At 47.5% G+C, this 23,628-nt stretch overlaps 1 protein-coding gene across 1 annotated transcript; it reads right to left on the reverse strand.

Annotated features, from left to right (window-relative positions):
* Window positions 1-653: 653 nt before the first annotated feature.
* On the reverse strand, window positions 654-23,628 carry LOC135809578 (uncharacterized). Its single transcript, XM_065322955.1, has 16 exons — window positions 21,443-23,628; window positions 20,832-21,027; window positions 19,655-19,775; window positions 18,697-18,977; window positions 17,631-17,738; window positions 16,509-16,644; window positions 15,763-15,995; window positions 14,999-15,026; window positions 8,537-8,713; window positions 8,244-8,365; window positions 7,545-7,708; window positions 5,963-6,107; window positions 5,033-5,191; window positions 3,928-4,155; window positions 1,965-2,159; window positions 654-1,505 (listed from the first exon to the last, which is right to left on the reverse strand). The coding sequence occupies exons 1-16, from the start codon at window positions 23,293-23,295 to the stop codon at window positions 1,257-1,259; spliced, it is 4,395 nt and encodes a 1,464-aa protein (XP_065179027.1). The 5' UTR covers window positions 23,296-23,628; the 3' UTR covers window positions 654-1,256.

The following is a 23,628-nucleotide window of genomic DNA, read 5'->3' on the forward strand; positions in this document are numbered from 1 at the left end:
TTTACTTGTAAGCATGGTCTGTTGTTGTTGTTGTTGTTTCAAATCTTTATTCTCACGATAGCCAGTGGCCAATAAGAGATAGTTGTTGTTGTTGTTGTTGTTGTTGTGGTCGTCGTTGTCTTCATCGTCGATGTTGTTGTGCTTGGATTTCCGAGTAACTAGTTAGTGTGCCTTGACAGTATCGGTGTACACACACACACACACACACACACACACACACACACACACACACACACACACACACACACACACACACACACACACACACACACACACACACACACACACACACACACACTTGGTTAACCGGTGGCTAGGGTGTTCAGATGTTATTTTTATTATCGACTTGATGCTGTGCAGGCTCACAGGTTACTTTATACTGTTTCTGCTGTTTTTACTTGAATTCTAGCACTGTAGTTAGCCTCTATCCCAACCTTACAGGAACCTTGCCTTTGAGACTTTTTTTTAAATTCTTTTTTTAATAGACATACGAAATAGAAAACCCTTTTAGACATGCATGTGATATGTCTTACTCAGAAACCTATTGCAGGTTAAGGCAGGCGCCTGCCTCTGTACTCAGAAACACAGTCATTTACGGCGAGCCGTGTTGGAGTGCCGAACAGTCCCCCAAGCGCCCTTTCTGTTCTGCGAAATACAATCTGTCAAAATGTCCATTGTGGAAAAAAATTGAGGGTTCGTACTTGAAAAGCTGATGAGCACAACATCTCAAAATATGAAGAAGAAAATAGGCGGCCAGCTCTTAATTATAGTAAATTTGACTCAATAGAAAATTTGATGTTCTGTTCTATGGAATGGAAATTGTGAAATTGTGGGGTAAACTCAACCTCACAATACAATGCAGTCGCTTCGCAGTATTATGTTCAAGTGGTGATAAGCGGATATCTGGGATTGTGATGTTCCTATACAGGCTATATAGTATACACTAATACTCAATCTGCGGACAGAACTGTTTCGTCCTTTGTGGACTCGTCAGCGCAGCACAGAGGAAATGAGGCCGAACCCGATAGCAATGGAAATAAAAATTTCCAATCAGGCCCGAACGTACCTTGCCTACTACATGTACAAGTCTAGTGCAAGGTCTGACGGGATAGTACCAGTGTGTGCCAGAATAGAGGTTAGCGCCACTTGCACATCCAGTTTTGGCATGGTTGAGTGACAGGAGTGTGAATGTTCACGAGTGGTGTTCATCCAAGTCTGGCATGGTTGAGTAGTGGGACTGAGTGTGAAGAGCCTGTTCATGCATGATGTTCATCCAAGTCTGGCATGGTTGAGTAGTGGGAGTGTGAAGAGCCATCAAGCAGCGGCATGGCCAGCATGCCATCACGTAGGGCCTTCCTCGGTGGAGATGCCGCACCATCCAGTTCAAGGTCACCGTGCACACTATTGACCAGCGTGTGTTCTTCATGGTCGGATTTCGGCTTGAATATGCATAGTAGGACGCGGCATTTCAAAAAGTTGAAGCGCAGGACGAGTAGGGCCATCAACTGTGCAGAGTTAACAAATTCGGACAAAGGCATCACCGTTTAACTGAGTGGTACGCAACAACATTACATACAAGTACTAACAGACAGCAGTAAACTCGGGAACAAGGACACAATGAGCATACAGGGAACGAAGCACGCCGGTATGAGCAGGCAGAAACAAAGTACCACCCTGTTGTGTAAAACGCCCATATTGTACAACTTGGAAGCGGTTGGTCAGGAAACCCGAACAGGCGAACACACAATTTTAAACCTTTGTTTGGCCTATTAAACACACTTTTTTGAATTGTACAGTAACGCTGGTTTGTGTTTCGGTGAGACATGTGCAAAAGCCGGAATGGCAAGGGTGTGTTTGATGACATGCCGCCGCGTATACAGAGTACATCAGGTTTGTTACAAATAGGACAAGTGATGAGACAGCAGCGTCAGGTGGTCACACGCGAACACAGCAATGCACCTCACCTTGTAGAGTACGAGCAAGGCGAAAATGATCAATGGCCAGACGGCCAGCCCGATGAGGATCCACTTTGTGCCGCTGACAAGATGCCGGTACAACAGCGAGAAGCCGGTCATCACAACCATGTTGAAGAGGACAACGCCCTCCAGCCTGTTACAGCTCTCACCCGATCTCAAAAAGAACGGGGTTGACCACGTGACCTATCAGAAACGCAAAATGAGATCGCAGTGCCGCAAGACAACCACTGTTGTATTTGAGTAGACAATGAACAGGAGAGCAACGTTTGAGCTGACGAGACCCTTGTGTGCTGGCGGAGTTGTGATTATTCCAGCAAACTATTCACCATTTCCATACATTTCCATGCCACTTCCGACCAGTGTCATTGTTCGCAGATAGATTCACACGGTTTGGAGAAGTTCCAAGGTTTCCAATATTTTTAAAGAGTCTCTTGACATTCACCTAGCTAGAAGCCCCCATTTGTAATGATAAAAAAATGATAATGGCAGAAAATGTGAGGTGCCATAGTGTGGCGTCTGGACTGAAAATTCGCAAGCAACTTCTCGTGCAAGGACACATTCCACAAGCTTATTTACACATGGCCATGGTTGACCGGGTTTGACAAGGCCATCGTTACAACCGATTACCGACTACTTGTAGGCAGTGCAAAGAGCGACTACTTGTAGGCAGTGCAAAGCCTGAGCCGCCCTGGCTGTAAAACAGTCAGCAGCACTGCACAGTCCGTACTGTAAGACCAGATATTTTAACGTCAAAGTTACCGATCTCAGGATTTTTGTGAGTTAGCGAGGTGAAATTCTAACGAATTCTGTCTCAAAAGCGGCAAATGACTGTACATGTACATATCGTTTTGCACACAACGACTTCAAATGTTAACGATTCTTTCCGAAATTCATTAACTCATTAGAATTTTAAAAAAAATTGTTAAAGGGGAAGTGCATCGATTTTTCGAGTATGGTCCAGAAGAAAGACAATTTGATATCGGTTCGAATGGCATATCTCTCGCTTCCATACGATAAGCCAAACTTGCCAAATCGCCAATTGTATACTCATGTTGCCATAGCGACCAGCGCAGTGATGACGTACGAAAGGCTTAGCTCCACCACACAGAGAAGGTCGATCACTGCAGAATCTGGTCATTTTCAATTGGTTTATTGTATTCACGAAGTGAAAGAAGGGCTGTGTTCAATGCTGTTTGCGCAGTGAACTGTTTGTTAGTAGTCCTCTCGGTTGTGTACTGGGACGTGACACCGACAGGAGAAAGCTGGAGTGCGGAGACACCAGCAGACAAGCGAAAATAGTGACGAACAAAATGCTGAAATCTTGGTTGGGACAGATCAGACAGCCGTTCAGCATTTCCCCCAACCAAGGACCATGCCGTTTGCTCTTTCCACTTCCTGAAGATGGATGTGATGCTTCCTGGCGACTCTCCTATCTCTCGTAACATCTTCTGAAGCCAGGTGAGACGACGGGTGGTGGAGATTGACGAATGAAATAATGTCGTAGGTTTGAAAGTTTGCTGAAAATGTCTCAGGAGAGATGGCGAATTCCAAGCATCTTGTCCTGGAGGAAACCATTTCCTAGGCACAGTCAGCCTAGGGAATTGCATGAGAAGGGCGATAAATAGTTCACGGCACTAACAGCATTGAACACAGCCCTTCTTTCACATTGTGAATACAATAAGACAATTGAAAATGACCAATTTCTGCAGTGATCGACCTTCTCTGTGGAGAAGCTAAGCCTTTCGTACGTCATCACTGCGCTGGTCGCTATGGCAACGTGAGTATACAATTGGCGATTTGGCAAGTTTGGCTTATCGTATGGAAGCGAGAGATATGCCATTCGAACCGATATCAAATTGTCTTTCTTCTGGACCATACTCGAAAAATCGATGCACTTCCCCTTTAACATCACTGGTCTTACAGTACATGGAGTAGAGGTTCTCCTACTCACCAGGCGGAAGCGGTCATCGTACTCTCTCGGCGTAACGTACGGCTTTGCAGCAAGATGCACGGCAAAGATGAGCAGAGTGACGCACAGCATGTAGATCTGCCTGGCTTCGCAGCCCTTCACCACCAGCATAGTCCCAAAGAAGATCATCATGCGCCGCAGGAGATCCCACACGGCCCACCAGCAGTAGCGATCCTCCAGGCCACGGCGCAGAATGGACCCAACAAACAGCTAAGACGCCACCCCGTACATAAGCCACGGCGACAACAACAACAACAACAACAACAACAACAACAACACCAACAGCAACAGCAACAGCAGCAACAACAGCAGCAACAACAGCAACAACAACAACAGCAACAACAACAACAGCAACAACAACAACAACAACAACAACAACAACAACAAAACAGTCATATCACTATAGTATGTAGCCTATCAAGGGCATCCACACATGCACACATGCACACATGCACACATGCACACACGCACACACGCACACACGCACACATGCACACACGCATACATGCACACATGCACACACGCACACATGCACACACGCACACAGCTCAGAGAAGATTACCAACAAGTAAAGTTAGTTTTGGCACAGCCACACCGTGACTGTGTCGACGTCTTCTTCATTCTTCCCTTTCCAGCCTTAGAGGTTTCTCCTTGTGCTGGTGGCTACCCAAGACCTCTCAGGCACATTCCAACTGCATTTACCTCCCGTAGAAGTAGGAGCACTCCAGTCAATGGCTCATGGGTGATTCGTTTCACTTAAAAGTGAAGAGCTGTACTAAAGTATGATGCATGTGTGATGAGGGGTAGGCCACAGGCAACTTACCTGCTGTAGTAACACCCGACACATGCATGCCTGGTCATGTGACCAAGGGGAATACCCTCTTTAGTGAGGAAAAACTGGCTGCTAAGGTCATGTGACCAATGGGAATACCCTCTTTAAGCCGGGGGGGGGGATTGGCTGCTTAGGTCATGTGACCAAGGGGAATACCCTCTTTAAGCCGGGGGGGGGGGAAGGACTGGCTGCTTAGGTCATGTGACCAAGGGAAAATAACCTCCGTATATGATTGGTTGTCCAGGGTACACTCACATCTGCCTTGATGCAGAGAATGTTCCAGCCCTTGGCAAAACAGAAGCATACGACCATCACCACGACCAGGATGAAGATGCACAGAAGCGCCACGACAAAGTAGGAGACGTGCGGCATGCTGCTGAAGCACTTCTGGTCAGCCTCATAGAAGAATCGCCACTGCAAGCAACAGACAGATGGCCAGCAAGATGAGCATTGCACAGAGACAGAGATAAGCTTGAAACTGAGAAGGAAGGGGGTGATATGCTTCAAGAAATTAATAGGAGAAAACAATATTTTAAAAAATGGTCATGTTTCGCATCAGACTCTGCTGGAGGCTGAGTTTTCCGCATCCGCAGGAACGCCACCATCCCCAAGGATCAAGGCAGGAACGCCACCATCCCCAAGGATCAAGGCAGGAACACCACCATCCCCAAGGATCAAGGCAGGAACGCCACCATCCCCAAGGATCAAGGCGCAGATGCAGCTCCCAAAGCGGCGGGATGTGAGTTGATCAGACCCACCATAGACATGATCTATGTGCCGGCATAGGAGACAAACAACATAGCCAGCTACATCGATGGCCAGTCGCCACGGCATGTGCTACAGGCAACACACATATCGGCTATGCGGGCTGATAGCATGGTAATGTCAGTGAGCTCCATGATGCTGGTCATTTTTACATATAACACTAAGATCTATCTGATTAAGTAAAAGTGGGGCAGTTTCATAAACAGTTTTAGAGTAGAGCCCACCCGCTCTCTTCCATTAACACTCCAATAATTCAACTCATTTCACAATAATGTTGTGAACCTGATGAAGGCAATTTGCCGAAAACGTTGTAATATTGTGAAATGAGTTGAATTATTGCAGTGTAAATGGAAGAGAGCGGGTGGGCTCTACTCTTAACTATCTATCTAATTGATGGCCAGCGATACTAGCATACCGTACCTCTCCAAACAGCGGCACGCAGATGAAAAACTTGATGCTGGTCTGTGCAACTTTCTGAAACGTGAAGAAGATGACTAGCCATGTGCCATGTTTCAGAGTGTTTTGATCCGTTCTCCCAACCCAGTTATGCAGTGGTTTGCAGTACCTGTCAGTGATACGGTGGTAGTTACAGTGCGCCGCACACACACACACACACACGCACACACATACACACACACACCCACACACACACACACACACACACACACACACACACACACACACACACACACACACACACGCACGCACACACACGCACGCACACATACACACACACACACACATACACATGCAGATATGCCATGACACACACACACACATAATATAAAAAATACAGATATACCATGACACATACACACATATACACACACACACACACACAGCCCAGCGTCCGTCCTGTTAGCAACATCCCTTGGGATGGTCATGCTTCTTCAATGCACCTCTCAGAGGGGAGGAGAGGAGAGGAGAGAGAGAGAGAGAGAGAGAGAGAGAGAGAGAGAGAGAGAGAGAGAGAGAGAGAGAGAGAGAGACAGAGAGAGACAGAGAGAGACAGAGAGACAGAGAGACAGAGAGAGAGACAGAGAGAGACAGAGAGAGACAGAGAGAGAGAGAGAGAGAGAGAGAGAGAGATGCCTGGGGAGAACTAGAATATTAGTGATGCACTTATCATGCTTCCCTGACTAAGAATGCCTTCTACACAGCCGCACATTGGATGATAAAAGAAATCCTAGCTTTGATGTAGAGACAGGACTGGTAGCCTGGGCACATTTGGCAGAGGATAATGGTTTGTATTCGAGGCTCTAGCTTCTGCTCATTTTAGTCTGCTTTTGTCAGCCCAAGGCTGCTACCCCCCCCCCCCCCCCCCAACACACACGTCGCAAGTTTGTATTCACAGTCCACCATTTTTTTTTTAATTACTGTAAAACCGGAAAAATTCGGTGGAGATTTATTTTCGGCCACTTCGAAATCAATGCAAAGATGATTGGCAAGAAAGTATGTGTTTGTTATGTGTGGCAAGTTTTAGTGTAAATCGTCTCATTCTTCGGTAAAGGTAATTTTCACCTAAAATATAACGCGACCTAAAATTCAACAATGCCATGCCACACAGTGTAAAACATGCACTTTGGATCTGGAAAACTGGTTTACGGAAATTTCCGCGCTACCGAATCGTTGATTTTTGGGAAATACCGAAAGCATTACACCACCGAAAATTCCGGTTTTACAGTAGCCTGATAGTTGGTCTTCATTGAGATGGCAGGCCGGAGTGGTGCTTCCTAGCATGTTTTCAGAATAGTAGGTTCGATGGGCATCCCACGTGTTCTGGATAGCAGTTGTGAGCCTGTCGAGTGGAGTCGTCAGGAAAGTGCCATCTCCATGCAGGGAGCAACACACGATTCCGCTATTCAGGTCAAAGTCAAACGGTAAGGGACGGCTACAGTGGAGTCTTCGCATGTTGAGACTCCCCTCCCAAAACACAGTACAAGTGATTCTCTTGCCATAGGAGGTCGCGTCACACTGATGCACTATGCACGGCCCGGCTTACTTGGTCAGCAGGTGTAAGAGACCCATAACAAAGATAGCACCAATCGGAGCAGCATATCCCAGTGCAATGGCTTGCAGTGACGACAGGCCGGAGATGATACAGCTACTTCCAGGCCAGGCAACTTCTCCCATTGTCATTATAGAGCTAAACCAGCCATGGGAAAGCTGCAGCAATACAGATATGCACATGCACACACGCACACACGCACCCCCCCCCCCCCCCCACACACACAAAAGCACACACATGCAAACGCGCACACACACGCGTACACAAATGCACACCTGTTAGCCGTGTATCACTGCAGAAAGGCGATAATGGTAATGCTACAGCGGACGCCATAGCGATTTGCGCTGGGGCAGCAACAACGTTCAATAGCTCACAGCACTCAGTTTTTAAAGAAAAGGCAAGATGCTACCAATCCATTACAAAGTCTGTTCCGGAGTTCATCATACAGTGGAGATCGGATATAACAACCTTGCATATAACGACAGATTGAGTTTAGCGCCACAATTCTGTTGGTCAAGTCGTTTAGTAAGTCCTTTGTGAAGATCGGGTTTAGTGATAGATCGAATATAGTTTTTCATTTTGTTCTCTCCCGAAGGTGTGTCGTTATATCCAATCTCCACTGTATTACCATGTTGAGTAGTGCATGCACAGGTAGATTTAGATAGCCCTTGCTTCATTTCTCACACAACTTACCAAGGCCTCATCCTCGGGGCAAATCAGAGAGCGTGTAACGGCGGCGGCAAAGAACAGACCCCTCAGATCGTTGGACAAGGGCACATTCAGAAACAGGATGAAGAACACGATGATAGGGACAACTGCATGACAGAGCACACCAGGCAAGAGCAACACGGACATATCTAGATTTATTGACTTGTTGCGAAAAAGGCCATCATGGTTTGGGGTAAACAATTCACCAACCGACAATATATCATTTGACTGAATCCAAAAGCTAGTCACAATATGCCAACATGGCACAGACTACTCACCGAGAACAAACGGTATGATCCTGTACAGGTCATTGTCAGTGCACTCAGTGCATTTACCGCTCTCTACCGTGATGGAGCGTGTGTGTCCAGGTGGACATTTGGCACACAGGATGCCAGTCCTGTTGTTGGCACAGATCTCATTCTGATCCGTGTAGTTGTACAGACACCCGACTCCATCTGAAAACACACACACACGCAAACACAATGTCAACCACACAGGGAAAGTGAGAAAGACGTTTTTTTTTTAACCCTTTCGAACTGCACTGATCACACCACGCCAAGAGATAGCTGCAATTGCAACTATACTCGCTTCCAATTTCCATCATAACGCTGCTTCTACTTCACCGATTTTGACGATCTTGGGCTCGTTGGAAAGCTCTTGGAACGAGGATAACAGCGAGCCCAAACTCATTCAGGAGAGCGATTGCTGTCTGCTACTGAATGCCAGCTGAATACCAAATCTAAAACGGGAATAGTCCTTGCCTCGCCATTTCACTCGTGCTAGCTCAAAATCATTCAAATTTTTTCTAACAGACTCACAAAAGCCGTGACAAAAAGCGCTGGGAGTGATGTCACACGCTGCGTGGGCCGGAAGAGGGAAAATCCCACTTTTGAACGAAATTTGCACTTCGCTGACGCATGAGAAATCGAGCGAACGTTCGAGCACTTGCCGCTCTGTCGTACTAGCTCGTATCGACCCCGGAGTTTTTCGAGCCGACAGCTCAGACTAGCTTAGATTCTCTGCTACCTCGTAGGTATTTCGATTGTTGAATTCGGTTGAGATTTGACTGAGTTATGACTCGTTGAGTGCACTTGCACACATAACATTGGCATCGTTCGAATTCGAACGATGAGCTCCAAAGGGTTAATTAAAGGGGAAGTTAAGGCAAAAATTAAAATTTCACCAGTTGTTGTCTTCGGGGTGCTGAGTCGAATGGTCTTGGTCCGAGAAAGCTGAGACGCTCCCTTCCTACTTGAATCCCAATCGAACTCGCGCACTTCCACCGAAACTGGGTGACTGCGCCCTACTAGATGGGGATTTGTATGCAAAATGTCACTAAAAGCGCCATTTCGTTCTTATAAAAGCACGGATGACCGCGATTGGCCCATATGTTGTAGTCTTTTGGACGCTGAGTCGACTGGTTTTGGTCCGAAAAGGCTGCGATGCAGCGTTCCTTCTTTATTCCCAATCGAACATGGTTTAACTAGCGGTCACGTGCTCCTGCGTCACCTGGTCACCGTGCCTGCAGGGTACAACTTACTAGCCTGTTTGACCTTTTTTGGGTGCAGTCCTGTCACTCGAGTTGAACTCGAGTTGAACCTTGGTGTGAAAGTTGTCGCCTGCTGGCATGGTGACCAGGTGATTTGGGCACCCAGGAGCACGTGACCACTTGTTCAACCATGTTCGATTGGGAATAAAGGAGGAACGCTGCATCGCAGCCTTTTCGGACCAAAACCAGTCGACTCAGCGTCCAAAAGACTACAACATATGGGCCAATCGCGGTCATCCGTGCTTTTATAGGAACGAAATGGCGCTTTTAGTGACATTTTGCATACAAATCCAGTAGGGCGCAGTCACCCAGTTTCGGTGGAAGTGCGCGAGTTCGATTGGGATTCAAGTAGGAAGGGAGCGTCTCAGCTTTCTCGGACCAAGACCATTCGACTCAGCACCCCGAAGACTACAACTGGTGAAAATTTTTAATTTTTGCCCTAACTTCCCCTTTAAGGGGGCAGCCTACCCATAAATTTCATATGGCATTCAATTGACCGTAACTTTGGTGTTTCTCAATGGATTTGAGTGAAATTTTGACCACACACTCCTGCCACTATGCTGGCCCTCGGGACATGATTTACAAGTTCTTGCGCCTCACTGACAGGCTTTCCAGGCCGGAAAAACTCAAATTTCCGGCATAGTGCCACGGTGTGCGAGCCACCCAGGAGCCAAACAAATGCATTTACAATTTTTTCACATTTTCGGGCTCATTCTGTTCGTGCGCGGGACTCAAACCTAGAACAAGTCCAGAAGCAGCCATGGGTGATGGGGTAGGGCCCCTCAACGAGGCCCTGGAATCTGTCACAAAGGAACGAGTGGGCGTTCTCTCACACACTCCCACAGACCCAAGTCAATTTTTGAATTTTTTTAGGTTTAGCACGTGCTACGAGGTCGTACCTTCGATACAATATCCAGTGCTGGGACCTCCACAGCAAGCCATTTCCACAGCGCTGCACACCAAATCCAGGATACCCTCAGAAACCGGCAAAGACTACCACTCACGTTTCACTACTGCCTAGTACTGAATCCTACCTGACTTCTTGACACGACTCAAACTTGCCAAAGTCACTAAATCAACGTCAACTACAATAATCAAGCCACATATCTGCAACGTCACGAGGGTGCTGGCAAAAGTCCTGCTGCACGGCGGCGGGCTTCGCCCGCCGCCGTGCAGCCCAATACGTGGCTCAAAAAACTGATTTTTTGGACTTGGAGCAAAATTCTGCACACTTTCACGTGTTTCCATGATACGACAAGTTGCGCACGGTCTGCTCACATTCAAATACAGTGCTGCCAACAAATGACAGCGTGCAACAAAAAAATCTTTCCTTGCAAGGGCACATTTTCGGCCATAACTCTTGAACGGCCGGTCAGATCGGGACACAATTTTCAGAGAATTTGCAGCTATTCATGCTCTTTCAACTGACGTAGCACTCAATATGAATTTACAAATTCGATTTTTCAGCGAATTTTTGGGTAGTCTGCCACCTTAAAGGGGAACTCCACGAAAAAATGAAAATTTGATAGCCTGTAGAGTTTCGGGCGCTGAGTCGAATGGTCTTGGTCCGAAGTCTCTACGAGAAAGCGTTCTCGAGATATTTCAATTTTAGCCACGCCCCATACCAATGTATGTGTGACGTCATTGTGGCATGGTGCGAAAATACTTGGATTTTGAATCTCACTTTCTTCGGACGAAAGTCACTTCAGAAAGTAGTTTGCCAAGTCGCCTGAGCCGCTGCAATGCCAAATTGTTGTGTTGTTGGTTGTGCCAGTATCATATCATCCTCCTGGGGTTAGTTTTCTCAGATTCCCAAAGGATGGAGACCTGGCAAAGTGCCGAGATATTGCAATGCGTCGTGAAAATTTCAAGCCTATTTTCGCAGCACGAGCTATGGTTGCTCGCTGCATTTATGATCCAGAGGGACTTGAGAGCTGAGTTTTGACGAGTACGCCGTCCAGGAAAGCCCTCATCAGTGTACCAGTGCTCTCCGAACCGTGAGCCTCCAGCAAAGCGAACTCAACAAGCTGCAACTGAGAAAGCAGGGCGAGATACGTTCCATCAGGATCAGAAGAGTACATCACCCCATCAACTCCGACTGCAGCTAGCTGATGAACGGTATTACCCCAGTAAACTTTGCGCATACCAGTACTCAAACTGTGCACATCTGTCATCAACTGGGACGCAAACAGACAGACCCCCAGCAAGTACGAAGGTTACAGAACTGTTTGCTTGCGATGTGCAGGCAGCCTGCACGACGAACTGTCTCACCAATCCTGCCAAACCGAATCAGTGTAAGTTGATTTCGTGGATATGTCTCTATTTATAACAGCTACCCTACTTCTAGGCATGGTTGTATGAATATCATGTCACTCAGAGCAGTTGTTAGAAGTCTGGACAGCCTAGGAATAGTGCAAGTAAGGTGAAACAAAAATTTATTACACTCCGAGTTCCACGCTTGCGGGATCACCAGGCCAAAAAAATCTAATTTCGAACAAGGAATGGGTTCTGGTTGTATGCGAAAGAAAAGTAAGTGAATACCTATTGTGCAAGGAATACAGTGGGAACTACACATGCACTCACACCTTCACCCACATGCGCGTGCGCGCGTGTGCGTGCACACACACAAATACAACACGCACACATACGCACCCACATACTCAAACTCCCTCGCACGCACGCTAGCCTAAGGATAGTACATATGCTGTAGTAGTGGCGTACTTAGTGAAATGACTATGTGTACATCTAATGACGCCGCCACTCCACGCCAGAAGACAACAAACATCTGCTGAACATTTTTGCTCCCGTCTCTTATGGGCAACACAGGGAATGAAACGAACAATGTAATTGAGAACAAGAGTCGTCCTGTACGGTGAAGTTTCCATTTTCTCATACAGCAGTATATTGTCTAAGCAAGTGTGTTTTCTCCACATTCTTTTTGCCATGCAGGTATATCACAGTGTCATGCCAAACTACTTTCTCAAACGCATTCGTTTCTCAATTCTGGGGATGATTGGACACGCATATCTCGCAGCTCTTGACGACGTCAATGTCAACTGTCGTCACAGCACAACCAAAAAGACCGCGATAGGAAGGTATAAAGTCCAGTTCTCAAAGAATAAAGAAGACTGTGGCCAAATAGAAAATTATACGACAGAAAGAGCTATGAGTATGTTGACAAGCTCATGTGTGCCGTGTACATAGTGTGTACTGCCTGTGTGCCGCATAGCGTAGAGATCTACACAAACACAGAATGTCATATGGAATGTGTATGATGAGTGCTTGTACACATACCACATTGCCGTACCGTAATGCTGTACCGTAATAATTATTATAGTCAAATACTCATTTACTCTACATATGCGCTGTATTGCACCTACCGGTACCTACCTGCACTTTCAGTGCGCGCGCCATACTAATTTAGTGTCCACTGGTACAAAGATGGAGGATCTTGTAGAATTTCCCATAATTGCTGATTTCAAATTGAATTCCAATGATCTGGGGGATCTTGTAGAATTTCCCATAATTGCTGATTTCAAATTCAATTCCAATGATCTGGGGGATGAATACTGATTAGGACGCGTTCGATTACCTACTAGTACAGAGATGTCTTGGTCAGAAAGTACAGATGTCTTACTCTCCTGCCAGAATTTGTGCATTTTTTGGTGTACGCTTTCTTGACCCCACGCTTGTACGTTGCATGCCATGGAACGAGTTTATTGACAAAGTCTATCGCTTGAAACGATAAAGTATGGGTTCAGGTGTGATCAAATGCACCCATGGTGCTCATAAACTGTGTGCAGTGCTCTCTTCACCAACAGAACGCTACCATTCTTTGCAGATCTTGTACCAATCCAAGGGAAAATGACAAAGACAAAATAATGTGTTTGAGTCATGCGTGAAAACTTGTGATAACTACTAGCACTATAGTACAACGTTGTTCGTGCTATGCCTGACAACAATAAGTTACACAAAACATTACGCGCATCGATCCTCACAAGATAAGTCAGGACATACTCGGAGCAAAGAGAAATTTGTTTGTGTCATGCATGAAACTTGTGATAACTACCAGTACAATGTCTTTCTTGTGCGACGCCTACTGTAGTGCGCCTGACATCAATAAATTTCCCCCAAAAATAAGACTTAGTGTATCATGCTGATACGCGATCCTCACAAGACAAGTCAAGGCAAACTAATTGAGGCTCACCTAATGTCAGACTCTTCTGTCACTGGCATTGGCGGCTTCTGCATGTCGAGATAACCTCGAAGAGCAGTGGTGGGCACAGCCTAATGCAAGGATACGATCTCGTAATCTGCGAGGTCCGCTACGCAAGAAACCTTGGGTCGTCTTGTCGACAGCGACGGCAGCATCCTACCAGCAAAATCATTCCCGCGGGCTGGGCATGGCTATACACTTTCGTCCACGCTCGCACCGGTCGGAGTCCCAAACGAATCGAGATTCTGGTGGCCAAGGTACTCGTCTTCTGTCGGACGCAGCTGCTGAAGTATCTTCTTCCTCAACATTTGTTACACGCGATGGCAGCTCCTCAGCAGAGTATCTGAGCTCCCTGCCCCAACCATACGCGGCGGTGGGCTGTTGGTCGTCTTCACTGGCCTCAGCATCGCTGCCTTCATTGCTGGGGACAGAGGATTGTTCGGAATCGCCCATCTTCCCTTGAAATACCAACTAAAATTAGTGCTTGTAGATTGGCGAAGAGAAACGACTATGCCACAATGACGTAGGCAGCCCGTGATGACGTAGCCAAATGGCCGCATGACGTCAGGGCGCGGCCCCCGTTTTTGCAATTTCAAAGTGAAATATCTCAAGAACGCTTCGTCGTAGAGGCTTCGGACCAAGACCATTCGACTCAGCGCCCGAAACTCTACAGGCTATCAAAGTTTCATTTTTTCGTGGAGTTCCCCTTTAAGAGGGGAATAGGTGAGAGGGGGGGGGGGGGGGGAGGGAGGGACACACAAGGCAGAACATGAGCAATGGCATGATGTGGATGGGGATAACGTGACATGTGCACAGCACAACCTTGATATGCTCAATACTGCTGGAGTACTGCTTCCACAAATAAGCGACAACACTTTGGCTCGTTGTGAGTGATGCTAGCACAGAAAACTTGCCGAATTTTTAGTTAACGGAGGAGCAAATGCAGCCGAGTGAATAAGACAAGGAAATCCTCACCTAGTGAAGTGCTGCAATTTGGATCACTCTGCAAGAACAGAAACAAGGGGTAAGCAGGAAAGGCACAACAACAATCAACATGTGAACTAAAACACTTGCATAGGCAGCCACACGGTGTCCGCATGAACGTTTGGCCACAGAATACAGAATACAGAATACAGAATACAGAATACAAGAGATCGACAGCATAAATCCACACGAACAGAAGGGACTGAGGAATTCATCATGAAGGTTCATGATAGGATGTAAAAGGGTTGAACTGTGCGCTCTAGAATCGTGCACACTAACGTACCTGATTGTGCTGCTCATTACTTATGTGCTGTAATTGCTGTTGCACCATGACTGTAACCGTGGCAACACTGCATACACATGTTCTTGCACCATGACTGTAACCATGGCAACACTGCATACACATGTTCTTGCACCATGACTGTAACCGTGGCAACACTGCATACACATGTTCTTGCCACCGTTCAAAATAGATCGATACGTTTTTTAGGAAGTTTACTTATTTATGCTGTTGCCTCTTGTGTGCTCCGTGTGCGGCTGGTTGGGTTCTTTTCTTTAACTTTGAGCTCTTTTCATTTGCTTCGAGTTCTTTTCATTCGCTTTGAGTTCTTTATATTAATTGTTGTTTTGGGTTTTAGTTGCATTTCTATTATTGATCAAGATGGGTTTTTGCCCATACAAGATGCTTGAGTCATATATCGATGTGGCTGGATACTAGACTGGAATGCACAGAGCACATACAGCATTGCGCTAACCTTGCTTGTCTTGCAGTAGCCAACCGGACAGATGGTGACTTCAAACTTGCTCTGTGCGTATCCACGGCATTTCTGCGCAGTGACATTGTTGTTGCAGTCATCCGGCCGGTTGTCACCGCCCCACAGACCATTGAAGAGATAGGCAAAGCGATTCTTCTCACACAGCTGCACGTCAAGATGCCGCTTCGTGTTTCCGCATGCACACAGGTGCAGGTACGGAACCACGTGCTTATCTGCCGAACAAGCAACAATCACCACAGCAGAATAGCAAATCTTGGATTCAGTTGTACAAGTACATACGAGACAGTTAGCAGCAGCGCTCGGCCCTTGAACATTCTGCGTCCACTTCAACACCACCGAAACAGCTGTCGGAAGGAATTAAAAACATGTTCTGTACTCTGAAGGAACCTCGTGTTGTTGCTGTTGTGGGGAATGCACGCGGTCGGCCGCAGAGCGCAACGGTGGTGGTGGTGAAGCGGACGCATGTACATACAGTTCAACGAATTTCAATCTCACGTCATACCTGCTCCAGTACATACTTGACAGTCGATCAATGCGCTGCTACACAATTCAGCCATTGTCGATCATTTCAATTCAGTGGTGAAAGTGAGCACAGTCGAAGAGTAACAAATCCACAATGCCTTCAATCTGAAAAGCAAGAGTAAGAGGCGATCAAAGCACTCCCTCTCTCTCTCTCTCTCTCTCTCTCTCTCTCTCTCTCTCTCTCTCTCTCTCTCTCTCCTTACTTGTGTAGATACTGTAGAAGCCATGCCTGCACTTGGCAAACGTCACGTGTAGCGTGTGCACGACCAGGCGAGCCGTTCCCACCACCGACAGCGAGAAGTTAGCCGATGAGCCAATCCATCCTGCTATTGCCAGGTCCTGCGGTGAAAGAACGGTAGAAAAACAGAAACACTTGTTCGGTTAGTACCCCAGGGGGTAACTCGGACCTCTTTTGTCAACCTAGTCGCTACATTAGCAGTACAGTCCAATCAGCTTGGAGCCGTGATGAGTTCAAAATAGCAAAACGCTATGTTGCATTGGGAGTTTAGATATGCCTTGCTAGCTAGGGTAAAGATGGTCCATAGTTGATTTCAGTTGTATTGAGTAGGAAATGCTGGAGGGTGGAGAATACTCTTGTTTGATAGAGATCGACATACGGTGAGCGGCTCAGCCCATCTTCGTTGTACATACATACTTCACACTTATGGATGTGAAGCAACACGCCAGTGCTATCATTCGATAACTCTGCGCCAGGGCTACATGTGCCATGTAATTGGTGGTTGGCATGATACAGGTCCCTGCAGAGGTCACACACACACAACTGTGCAGCACCACTGTACAATGAACCATACAGCCGTGAAAAGGGTCGCAAGAACTTGAAAGCCCTCATGAAACCCATACTTTAAAATTAAAAAAAGTACACACATCTATCACTTCTATCCGGGCCTCGAAGTTACATGCACCTGGGTCTACCAGGCACCCCGTGGGTGAGTGGTAGTGGAAATATTACTACTCCTCTGCCAATTTTTGTGGAAACAGTGATGTCATATGCCGGATCTCTGGCCCTTCTCCACATTGGAACGTACGTGGGTTAGAGTTACACGCACTACGCAGATATGGGCAGTGCCAGGTCCCGGAACCGTCCGGATAGCGGAATATGAGTGTAGAGTACATACAGATAACTGCCATTACACTGTATTTACCCAGATAACTGCCGCATTATATTCACAATCCAGCCGCTCTACCCGATATACGCAACCAGTACAAACAAACGGAAACTTAACCCCCCCCCCCCCCCCTCTCCACACACCCTGAGAATGCATCGCATTGCCATATTGGCATGGTCACATTGAAAATGCACGTACACTTGTCCAGTTATCTCTGAACTGCAAGTACGGAGATGTTCTTATCTGTGTGTTGTTGGTAAGGTCATCGTCATCCACTGCAGGAATCACCATGAACAGTGCATCACGCTGCAAGGACATTCATCACAGATACCCATTCCCGCACAAATAAAGTCAGCACACACATACACACATACACACGTACATAGGAGCCCACACACGCATGTACACCTCATGCACACACACACACAGAAACATAGTTATTTGAGCATTCAGATCCAAGAAGGTGGTTGATGTCATTTCTGAACATTTTCAGGTGGATTAATGGACCTGGAGTGAAACAACTGACCCAAATTCGTTATCGACTAGATTCAATGCTATCGACTCACTCTCGATTACTTATCAATGGTCATTGCTTTCATACATGAACACAAACACGACACATTATTTACACACACACACACATACACACACACCACACACACAACACAAACACACGCACACACACGCGCACACACACACACACACACACACACACACACACAAACATACACACACATATACACACACACATACACACACACATACACACACACACATACACACACACATACACACACAACACACACACATACACACGCTCGCACACACACACACACACACACACACACACACACACACACACACACACACACACACACACACAAACACACACACACACACACACACACACACACACACACCTGCATGTGAATGTTCACCCAAACATTCAGAAACAACAGAAGCACAATAGGCGAGCATTATAGGTTTCAACGTTCAAACGGACCCATGACGTATGAGATTCGCACCGTCATGCACTCGGTGAGAAAGTGAATTGGATTCATGCGCGAAGTGTACTTCACAGTGCATGGTCTGAACTCACGGAACAAGTGCATGAACTATACTTACCTCAGACATTCATTATGTGAGCTGGTAATGATTTTCCTTCTATTGACTCAACCTTATCGACTGGCCAGTGGACTTATCGACTCACTTCACGGTTTCACCGCAAACACACATGCAATGAATGTACCATCATGCTCCTTACCGGCTGGCCAAACTGGTCAGTAGCAACGCCCCTGAGGCGGAAATACTCATCAGACGCCACCACACACCGTATCACAACCAGACCATCGGGCAGGATCTCCGCCGGATCTGGACACGATTCCGTGGTGTTCCACGTAACGGCCACGACGTCGGTGGATAATGAATTCGGTATGCTGCGGTTGCGGAAATCGGGATCACCCTGCAGCTTTTCGTAGCTGATGGTCGGTAGCCATCTCGGAGACCAAGCATGGTCAACACTTGGTATACCATTGCTGCTGCCTCCTGCACCACACAGAGCACAGAATCACCAGCCATCAGTTAATGAAGGCTGAGCCTGGATACATCATGATTTCGGCACACTGCACCCAGGACAAGACCAAACGTCCAATACCAAACACACACTGCAACTCTACATGGTATTGTACGTGACACAGGTGTGCTAGGAGAAATCAGACCAAACGTGTAAAGCTGGTGCCCGGGATCAGTTCTCATTACACCACTGTATTTGCACATGTGAAGGTGCAGCAGTATTCGCACCACTTCCAGGGCGTCGAGACAGTGCAAGTCCGGGGCACCAAATACGCACTTTGGGTAGGATGTCAGCTAGCATAACTGAAGTATCAACCTGCACGAGGCCGGCGGTCTACGAGATGAAAGTGGAGCACCGTGATCTGCTCTTTCATGGGACGCTCAGACCAAGACTGCAGGGGTATAGCTGGTCCCCCTTTTTGGGGGGGGGGGGGGGTGCACGGCCGCATATGTGTAGGATGGCTGGTGCATGTCATTCATGGTCATTATGTGCATTCTGAACCTAGGTCGACATTTTTGGGGGGGGGGGGGGTCCAAGTGCCCCATGCGGGCTACGCGCCTGGAGACCCGTGTATGATATTTTGTTGTAGAAGTGAACTAGTCAAGTGGTCACCCGTACCGGTGCTGGAAACTATTCAAGTGCTTCTTACCCAATGGTCCCGCGTACGGAGATCCCAAAGTGAGTTCATCGTTCACCACATTGCCACCGGTCCCGTTGTCAAAGAAATGCTCTTCCCAGCGCTGCTTGAATGTTATGCTCGAGCGATAATCCTGCATGGCGGAGAAGAAGAAAGACAAACAGATTTTCATACCAACAAACAGTGCACAGTTCTTTGTTGCCATCTTAAATAGACCCGTCAATTCAGAGTAGCAATAGGTTTTTCATTCAACAAAAGATGAGACGTCGGCCGGAGTGTGGCCGGTGAACTGTTCATGCTGTCCTCTGCAAGCGTCGTGTGGTCTCGTCGGGTGAAATGAAAACACCTTTTACACTGCACAATGCAAAGTCTGGCACTTGCAAGCTTCGTGTGGTCTCGTTGGGTGAAATGAAAACACCTTTTACACTGCACAATGCAAAGTCTGGCACTTGCCTGCAGTGCGGCATCTAGCACACAATAATAGCGGTATCGAAAACCTGACAGAAGTAAACCTGACAGAAGTGAACCTGACAGAAGTAAACCTGACAGAAGTAAACCTGACAGAAGTAAACCTGACAGAAGTAAACCTGACCGAAGTAAACCTGACAGAAGTACGCTGAACTTGCCTGAACAGCATCGCCATGCCAAAGCACCCAAAACCAATAATAGTAAGTTGTGAGTGAAACGAACCGGTCTATCTAAAATTCCAATAGCCCTTTTTTCGATTGGACTGTAGGCTGTATTCAATTCTGCAGGTGTTAGTTTTTGTTCATAGCCAGTCTAAGTTGCTTTTCGTTATCAATGAGAGAACCAGCAGGTGCTGTCAATGTGTTAATCAGCTAAAATAGTATTGTGCTACCTGCTGTTGACACATGGTAACACATGGTAACACATGGTGACACCTCCCTTCCTTTTCTTCTTTTGATAGGGATATTTTTCGTGGTTGGATTCACCCTCCCTTTCTTGTATTGGCTATGTATTATTATGTGCCATGAAGTGGAGATCATCAAATATAAAATAAATAATCACCAGCCTGTACCGTGGAATTGCTTGTTCATCTTAGTGCAACCTGCTAAGATTCAATAGTCAGAAGATGCATGCCACAAGTTGCCTGTTGTCCAGAACAGCCGACCACATGAGTATACATGTTCCCTCGTCCATATTTCAAAACTAACTGCAATGCACTTACTATATCCTGCTGCTCGTCGTAAGAAGCGAGAAAGAGGCAAGGGGTAAAGTCCGGTGCAAAGATGCCAGCGCCCGCCTGGCCCGCCATGTTCTCACGGAACGAGATTGAGCAGGTCCAGTTACTGACGCTTATGCCAACATGGTGGTAGGTGATGAAGCAGTGCGGGGTCAGTTCTGATGCAACAAGGCCAACAGACCTGCAGCAAGTAAGGGAGAACGAGGCAGAGAGAGAGAAAGAGAGAGAGAGAGAGAGAGAGAGAGAGAGAGAGATAGAGAGAGAGAGAGAGAGAGAGAGAAAGAGAGAGAGAGAGAGAGGAAGAGAGAGAGAGAGAGAGAGAGAGAGAGAGAGAGAGAGGAAGAGAGAGAGAGAGAGAGAGAGAGAGAGAGAGAGAGAGAAAGGAGTATGAAGACATAGCCATCGACAGAGGACAATATTTGTTCCAATTTGCTTGTGGGAATATGACCTTTTGATCTCGCACAGGTCACCTACACACAATGCATTGCATCCGAAATACCTGCATGCACAAAGGTGGGTTTCTACAGGAACCATGAAACTCCAACAGGGTGGCCCATGATGAGTTGCAAGTACACGATGCTAGTAGAATGGCCTACCTGGTATGCATCGTGGCGTGAATACCACCACCAGTCGTCTGCGCAATGTTACCGTTGAACCAGATCTGCACATTCTCGTACACAATCACCTGGCTGTCGGACAGGAACATGCCACCGCCCAGGCCACCGACGTTCTTGTCGAACATCACCTCCGTATTGTTCGTCACGTACATATACGAGTTGACGAGGTTCACAGCCGAATTCAGATTATCGTAGAAGGTGATCGAGCCGAGCAGGACAACATGGCCGAAGCTCACACCCAGGGCCCCTGACGTATACGCCTTGTTGGACGTGAACACGCAGTCTTTGACCAGAGTCGAGCTCCAGTGGATCTCTATCAAGATTGCCGCACCATCACGAATGGTCTTCATGCCCTGTTGGTGCGAGGACACAGCGTAAAGACCGGAACCAGAAATTCCACTGTTCTCGTTGAACACACAGCCGTCCAACAGAACCTTGTTCTTCTCCTCCGCCGAGTGGTAGTTGACGTGCATACCCCCGCCCTCGGACGCCACGTTTGAATCGAACCTGGCGTATGTGAAGTTGGCGTCGTTACTTATAGTATTCCTGCCGAGATCCACCGATACTGCACCGCCGCGGGATTGGTGGTATGTGTGCTTATCGTGCGGGTACGCTCTGTTCCGATAGAACGTGGCATTGCGAGACGCCAGCACATTTGAGTGGGTAGTGTCATCGAACAAAACGTGGAGCGCGCCGCTTCTCTCGGCATGGTTGTGCGTGAAGTTCACATCGTCCATCGACACCTTCCATTGGCTTGAATCGGAGCGAAAGTGCAGGCACACTGCACCACCGGAAGCAACAACAGGTGACAAGTCGTTGACACGGCCGTTCTGGAACAATGTTCCTTCACCGATGGTCAAGGCCCCGGCGATGGTATCCTGTCCCGGCGCAGCGATGCTGGAGTTTCCGGCCTCGCCGCTCATGTATGCGTAAATGGACCCACCGCACATCTGCTGCCCGCCGTTGAGCCTGTCAATGAGACGGCGTCCAAGCCCCGGGTCACTCACCGCCGTGTTGTTCGTGATGTCCATTAGTATAGTGTTATTCATGAAGGACGTGTTGGTCACAGCATACTGCTCCATGCTACCGCCACTACACGCATTGTTGTCGGCCAAGTGCCCATGCATGCCTATGCTCACGCCAGCAGTGATCACAAGTGGCAGGATGGACTTGTTCAGGGCCAGCATGCTAGAGTCTTGCACGACAATGTTGTTGTACTCAAATCGGCACGAGTTGATCCGCACGCACGAACCGGGCACATCCACCAGCAGCGGGGTGACGGCATTCCCGGAGAACACGCAGCTTGTAATCGAGATGTCCACCACCAGCACGGATTCACTGAAGATGGCAATAGCAGCAGTCACGCCGCCATCCAGGGCATAGGAGCCTGCACTCACATGTACATTGGTTAGGGATAGGTTGCCAGTCGGAGTGCTGAACAGCAATGGGCACGATTTTATCATGATAGGGTTCGCATCCGCAGCATCTCCAAGCGAGTAGTCATTGGCTACGCCGACGATTCGAATGAAGTCGGTCGTGGAGCACTCGAGTGTGACCGGTCCGGATCCGGTACTGGAGATGGAAATTCGGGCTGTTCTTGTGGCTAGTATTGCCACTGTCCTACTGTAGTCATAAACACCTGTGACCAGGAGAACCTGCAGGGTTTCGCTGGGTGGTGCGCTAGTGATGTTCAGCGAGATATCGTGCGCACTGTAGCTAGGTTCCACAATGAGCTCGGCAGCGAACACGTGGCCCACAAGAGCGAACAAAAACGCAGAAAGAGTTTTCATGAACCCTCTATCGGCTGGCTGTGAGCACGCAAACATGTTCATCCCTGCGCCAGCCGAGCGGTCGTTAGCACGAGGAAAGACTTTGTGCTGCCTAGCCTACTCGGTTTTTGAAAACCGTCACCTGCGCGAGCCACGCTTGTGCTGCAACTGTACTTGCACAAGAACACTGGAAAAACAAACTGCTAACTTTCTTCTCATCTCCTTTACTCTATCGGAAAAAAAGAAATTCTCAGACGTTCATTCTATTGTCGTATTGACAATTGTTGATAACATCTAAATGCCCGGATCTTCTGTAGCCTGAATGCAACAGGCTAGTGGATGTAGAAACATTTTCACCTGGCTGTGACGACCTTCTGAACTCAAACAACATTGTTT

The sequence above is a fragment of the Sycon ciliatum genome, chromosome 2 (genome assembly GCF_964019385.1).
Source record: "Sycon ciliatum chromosome 2, ocSycCili1.1, whole genome shotgun sequence".
NCBI classification, from domain to species: Eukaryota; Metazoa; Porifera; class Calcarea; order Leucosolenida; family Sycettidae; genus Sycon; species Sycon ciliatum.

Excerpts from the sequence above, each read along its gene's own strand:
- LOC135809578 (XM_065322955.1), bottom strand. The coding sequence starts at position 23,295 with ATGAACATGTTTGCGTGCTCACAGCCAGCCGATAGAGGGTTCATGAAA. Across the intron at positions 21,028-21,442 it reads CACGCCACGATGCATACCAG|GTCTGTTGGCCTTGTTGCAT; the intron begins GTAGGCCATTCT and ends TACTTGCTGCAG. Across the intron at positions 15,996-16,508 it reads CTTCTACAGTATCTACACAA|ATAAGCACGTGGTTCCGTAC; the intron begins GTAAGGAGAGAG and ends CTTGTTCGGCAG.